This window comes from Etheostoma cragini, chromosome 12 (assembly GCF_013103735.1).
Source record: "Etheostoma cragini isolate CJK2018 chromosome 12, CSU_Ecrag_1.0, whole genome shotgun sequence".
Classification (NCBI taxonomy): Eukaryota; Metazoa; Chordata; class Actinopteri; order Perciformes; family Percidae; genus Etheostoma; species Etheostoma cragini.
In genome coordinates, this window is record NC_048418.1 from 1,899,870 (window position 1) to 1,906,618 (window position 6,749).

General features: G+C 44.5%; 2 protein-coding genes across 3 annotated transcripts in view; one reads left to right on the forward strand and one right to left on the reverse strand.

Annotated features, from left to right (window-relative positions):
- Nucleotides 1–2,927, reverse strand: part of LOC117954656 (solute carrier organic anion transporter family member 5A1-like) — a 24,559-nt gene extending 21,632 nt beyond the window's left edge. The window contains 1 exon segment of the mRNA XM_034888618.1: nucleotides 1,638–2,927. Coding sequence (XP_034744509.1) covers nucleotides 1,638–2,607 — 970 coding nt within the window. The 5' untranslated portion in view covers nucleotides 2,608–2,927.
- The window catches only part of LOC117954598 (double-stranded RNA-specific editase B2-like), a 55,711-nt gene that overhangs the window by 6,281 nt on the left and 42,681 nt on the right, over nucleotides 1–6,749 (forward strand). The gene's annotated exons all lie outside the window — the stretch shown is intronic.

The following is a 6,749-nucleotide window of genomic DNA, read 5'->3' on the forward strand; positions in this document are numbered from 1 at the left end:
TTGCACTGGCCAGTAGGGCTGCACAATAAGAGGAAAATGCCAATTTGCAATTATTTTGACCGATTTTGACCGATGTTACGATTGAGATGTGATTCACGATATTGATTGGAATGATACATTTTTCTTGGCTCATCGTTTGCATTGAAACCCCACAAACGCACTACAGTCATGTAGTGTGATTTTTGGAAAGAATCTGCACCAAACAAAGATGTCTTCCTCCAGTAGGCCGGGTCGTCTCCGCAGCACCACGACACAACGGTTTCGACACATTCAGCATTTTGCCTTTAACAGATATTACCGACCCCCTAGGATTTGGGTCTCCACTAGTCCGTGTTGCGATTTCCATGAAATTGCGACTCACTGTGCAACCCTATTGGCCAGTTCTGATTATTGGGGAGGGGTCGTAACCCCCCATCCACCCCCTTATATGGATATTTTGTCCCACCCCATCTTCAAACGAAGCCGTGCTGGTGAAATGCACAAGCGGCCCCAATGGGGGACGCATGTGCGGTCACACATTGTCTACAGCTGCTGACTAGTGTGTCTTTGAGCTTCATACAATGATGTTTCACACAATAGTGTGTAGTGGGTTTCCAGGGGCGACCTCCGGCTCACCCAGCCAGAGCCTGCGCCCCCCATGTAGGCTGAGGCCTCCGCAGCGGCCGCGGGTTCGAGTCCCACCTGCGGCCCTTTGCTGCGTATCGTCCCCCATGTTTCTAGCCGATGTCAAGCTAACATAAAAGGGAAAAATTAGCTTAAAAAAAAAAAAAGAAGTGGGCTTCCAACTTTGTGGCAACAGTTGGTGTTTGGCAGATGAAGGGTTTTTCCCAGTTTGGTGTTGAAGAACCGGTCCGGCGTGCACCCAGAGCATTTTTTTGGGAATGTCAGAATCCTCAATCACACATGGACGCAATGTTCAGGTATCAGCATCCTTTTGGCCACGTAGGATGTCAGTATCGGCATTACTGTCACATTACTAGTCAAAAAGTGTGTTTTAGTGGGTTTTTAATGCAGATTTGTAATATGTGTTCATATTTTTTTGTCATTTTCAGTGACATTTATTGTTCATAATTTACTGTTATCATATTAAATGCTTTGTCTGGCGCAACCAATGTACATTGCTGGGGGGGGGAACAAGCCGGTGCAATTTTCACACGCCGAAAAACTTTATCAGAACTTTAATACATTTTGATGATGCTCTGTTCTGTAAGACAATAAAAACCAATTTTTAAACTGCATTATCATATCATTTTAGTGAGGACTCATAAATAACTACAAATAACTAATGTTAGGGAAACGTCTATGCTTTGTTTCTGGATTTTTATAGATGTATTCGGAATATCAGATTTTTAAATCATCAAATACTTTTACCGATATATCGGCCTTAAAAATGCTTTATCGGTCGGAGTCTAGTTGTAACGCAGCTTCTTTGGCGGCCCGAGGTGATGCATCGTGCTAGGTGTGTGTCAGCGGCTTGTAAAACAGAGATTTCAAAACAAAAAACCAAGCGGGCTGCGACCAAAACCCCTGCCGGTTTCACCCAAACCAATCCCAGCAGAACCGGTGTCGCTGATTGGTCGGCAGCCCTCACACACACACACACACACACACACACAGAAACACATGCAAGCTCTTACCGAGATACAGCGAGGCGTTCTCCTTCTTGACGTTGTCGTCCAGGTAGGTGGGTCCCAGCGTGTAGATGGGCGTGGACCCCATGCCCACCAGGATCTGGGCGATGACGAACAGCGCCACGTACAGGTTGTGCTCGTTGCCCTCCTGGTCCCGGGGACAGGAAGTGATGTCGACGCGGTCCCTGCCGCTGCCGTTGCCGTTGCTGTTCATGCACAGGCCCTCGTTGCCAGAGGACGAGTTCACCTCCTGGATCTGGTAGGGGGGCGAGATGAAGTGGGGTAACGAGAAGAGGGCGGCGCCCACCGCGATGAAGACCCCGCCCACCGCCAGCCAGCGAGGCCTCTGGCCCCGCCCCCCGAAGTAGCTGATGAAGACCACCACGACCAGGCTCCCGATGTCGAAACAGCTGACCAGGAGGCCGGACTCGGAGCTCCGCAGACTGTACCTCTTCTCGATGGTGGTGATGACGCTGCTGAGGTACCCCGACACCATGAGGGACTGGATGAAGGTCAGGTAGCACATGCAGAACAGGAAGCACCGCGAGTCCTGCAGGATCACGCTCAGGTACTCCTTACTGGGGAGACGGATCCGAGCTAGCTTGGAGGCGAAGAACCCCGGGGGCCTCCTCCTCGCCACGGTCTTACTCCGACGGATCTCCGTGTTTTCCATGTAGGAGCTGGGCCGGTTCAGCGCCGACTTCCCCGGCTTGGGCACGTAGTCCGCCGTCGTCCTCGTCGTCGGGGACCCGGCCTTTAAGGACCCCGTCTTGTCCGGGACCTGGATGAATTCTGTGCTCTCTTCTGCAGTAACGGACACAGAACCAGTCAGTAAGGTTTCCTCTTGAGGCGCGTCTCCATTTAAAATAGGCAAACTTTTACATGTCAAGTCCGTACCTGGCTCCTCAATCTCGCTGGAAAACCCGTCCTCCTTCCGAAGGGACTTGGACCACTCCGCTTCCTCGTGGTCCGCCATTATTCCCGGTCGATCGCTCCTTCCTTTTCTTTTTTAAGGGGTTTTAGAAGAATAAACCACCCCGGTTCCAAGCCTACATTTAGAGTTCAGGGGCTGCTGCCCGTTACATGTATTATTAATGGGAACATCTAGTCCCACAGACACGGTCTGACGCCCAAAATAGAGCAACAAGGGAAAGTAGACTCACAGCTTCTGCTTATCTGCAGCGTACAGCCTCTGTTTAACTTGTCATGCACACTTGCCTCGTGCCAGCATCTAATCCGGGGATGGAGACCGCTCAGGCCTCCTCAGCTCGACCGGCGTCGGGGCTCCAGAGTCGGGGATCCAGAGTCTGGGATCCAGAGTCGGGGATCCAGAGTCGGGGCTCCAGAGTTGGGGATCCAGAGTCTGGGATCCGGACTCAGGTCTCCCTGCGGATGCACAACATATCCAGTCGATGGCTTCTCTCCTCCGGACGCTGCTGCTGCTCCACGGCGTGCAGGGATGAAATGACCTCGCGGATCGTGCGCCACATCTGACGCCACTTCCCCCCCCCCCCCACCTGCCAATGAAGATCAAACAGTTACAATGTCACTTGTTTTCGGAACATCAGATGATGTTGCCCCCCCCCACTCTACCCCCCTACAAACTCCTCCTCCTCCCCGAGTCAAGGGCATCACCCCCCCTCCCGACGTTATCGCCGCACCAGCTGTCCTCCCAGCGGGCGCGCGAGGCTGTCATTTAGAGATTAGATTTCTGCGTAAAGCCGTGAAGAAGTGTGTGGAAAATAATAGTAATTAAAAATATTAATGATAGTCGATTAAAGAGACGCGTAGTGGAGTAAAAACGAGCGTGAAACGAGAAGTCCGTCAGCAGACTCCTCGGTAATAGCGCTGCTCAGAACACCGCAGTGCTCAGCTGCTCGCAGTCGCTGTTTAAAACTAAATGCGTCAAGCTAAGAAAGCTGCACGGAAACCGGAAACGTGTACTTCACAATAAAAGCCTAACATTTAATTTACTCAACTTGTAGATCTACCAAAATTCTAGTGTGGCTTGTAAACAAAATCCCAAACCCACCGATATTTCAAGTTTGTCGTTAAGTTTGGGCTGAGTCACCTTGTATGTCGTACATCTTATGAAGTTGATCACAACGCGGAAACAACGTGGTTAATGTATATTGTACGATAAAATACGTGGTACATTTTAGGCGTTTTTTTAGGCCTTCAAAATGGCTAACTGGATGTTTTTTTTTTTACAAAGTTTCGTTGCACTGTTTTCCCTACAAATGCCTTCAAAATGAGAACCACAAAAATCATGCAAAGCGTCAAAAACCCAAACGAAATGGGATGAAATGTTGCCGAATCCCATGAATGATCTAGAAAACTTAATTAAAACATATTACTAGGCGATGCCTAATGATTTGAGATTATATATTTATCAATAGTTACATTTAACAAGGTCAGACTTTGCTTGAATCAGACGAATGGCGACTTTAGTGACATTAAGAGCTTATTATATTCAGAATTTACCAGTAGACAAAGAAGCATTCAGACACGTTGTGCTGTATGTTATACGCCACGTGCAGCATTTAGACTCTGGCAAAACATCTGTTAACTGGCAGTTTTGTTTCATTGAGTTTTTATCGATGTTTATGTTGCCTTTTCCCCGTTTTTGTCGCCTTTTTTCTCGAGTTCATGTATTACTTTGAAAGGTAGAACCGGAAGTCAACCTTTACCGTCTATGCTAACATCCAAGCTAGCCGTAAGCTAGCAGCTAACCAGCCGAGTAACGGTCGCCGATGGATAAAACAACAACAACACCAAGGGGGACAAAGCGCTTTACTCACCTGGCACTCTGAAGCGATGACACGGGTCTTTAAACCTTCGTTTTCGAGTTATAGCCCGAGCCCCACGAGGCCAGGCGGTTTAAACCGGACAAAACACGTTAATGTTTAAAAAAAACTCACCTACAAAACATCTTTTCATTAAACCGCATCAAGCCAGAGGTAATTAGCCAGAACACACCGGAAACACTTCGAGATACCAAAATAAAATACATAGTTTTCTTTATTTTTATTTTACTTTTTCTTATCTTTTTTAACCATTTTTTCAACACCCACTCCCTTTTTTTAATGTTTGTCACTTTTTTGATGTTTAACACTACGTAACACCAACTTATTAACTTTAGTTTTACAGTTATTTTAATATAATAAACCTAATTAAGGAAATTATACCTACTGTTTGAGTTAGAAAAGCAGCAATTAGGAATTATTTAGACTAAAATTAAAGGAATGGATGTTGATGGATAATCACAGACTGGAATATGTCAACTTTTACTCAATACTATTTCAAAAACAACCATCAAATCATGCAGCAAAAGTAATATCAACTACAGAAAATCATGTCATAAATCTTCTGTTATCATATATTTAATAATGATAAAAGGAACATACTTGCGTTTTTTTCCAAGTCTTTGACAGTTCAAAATATCACACAGCTAATTAAAAGAAATTCACGAGCAATTGAAAAGAATATTTGAATAAAACCTGCTATTTATAATACGTATTTAAGTAGTTTATGTGCACATTTGTTGCTGCAAAGCGTCCCGATGTCCACATACAATGGGGACCCCCAAACAAAATCTAATAATGAGACTCTGTGTAATAGTACAACATGTTGTGCTGCTTTGACAGTCTCCACCAATCAGGTTACAGTCTCCCCCCCAGATGTTAGAACCAGCTGCAGGGATTTTGTTCTCCCATTTAGACCTCCACTTCACCCCAAATGTGGTTTAGGAAATGGCAGCCAAGCACTGAGTACAGTGATGATGCAATACATGTGAGGAGAGGGACCTCTAGTGGAGAATCAATGTGTGCAAACAGCTGACAGGGAAGCAGCATCAGACCCGATGATTGGTGGGAGTTTTTAACCCATGTGTTAAAATTGACCCGTTTCTAAGTGTTTTATATCAGAAATATTAGATTTCTTCAACCAAATTGCCCAAAAATAACATGGATGATTCCATACAACGTTCTTCAGGTAACATTGATTATTTCAGTGAATGTTTTGTGTGTTTTATTTAATCTTATAGCATTTGAATTGTCGTTTTTAATGGTTTCCAACCAGTATGGGGAATAAACTTTGACATCTACCCATCTGAGATCCACTCAACATCCTCTGATCTTAACTATCAGTCAAAATAATTCATAATTTCTGCATTTTTAACTAAAAACGTGTGTATAATTTAATATAAATGAGGTTTGTTGACCATGAATTCCGAGAATAAGTGTAAAAAGCTGTTATTAAACCAGCTCAGGTTTGAAAAAAAGCGCCAAAAGCTGGAAAAAGTGACAAATTAATCAGAAAAAAAATGACAAAAACATTGAAAAAAGCACCCAAAAAATTCAATGTTGACCTGGAAGGACAAGTTCCTGGTTAAATGGAGAAATGTGAGAGTCGAGCACTCCGCTGCTCTACCACAAGCATGCAAGCACTGAGCATGGCAGCAGGGAGGGTCGCTGGTTCAAGTCCCCATATGGGTGGTGGACTGGGAGCTGGAGAGGTTCTAGTCCACCTCCAGGCACTCTGACGTCTCCGGTACCGCGTACGTACTTAATGCTAATCCAGGTCTGATTTCCCCTCGCAAGGAGTATAAATTAGTACTATTTAAACATATTTTCTCGAGAACTGCCCTTGTTAAACCTCACAAATGAGCATTTAACTGGAGTATAGGCCTACTTAATATTTGAGGACATGATCATGTTCTTTAATATGTCGCCTGCAGAATGTCACTTCTTTGTATTATCAAACTGAACGTATGTTGCTGCTGCTCTTCTCTTGTTGCACTTTTGCACTATTTTTCATTCATATATTTTATTCACATATATGGCATTGTGTGTATTTACTTGTCAGAAGTACTCCTCGTGCTTTTACACAATATACCCCGATACCAACAGGATAAATACATTAATAAAGTTATTTAAATTGAATCAATTGTTCAAGGTAAAAGTACCACTTAAAGTAAAATCAGGCTGTTCCTGTGTTAGTGTGTATTCATGTGTTCATGTGTTCATGTGTTAGTGTGTTAGTGTGTATATGTCTCAGTGTGTATATGTGTCAGTGTGTATATGTGTTAGTGTGTATATGTGTCAGTGTGTTCTTTTG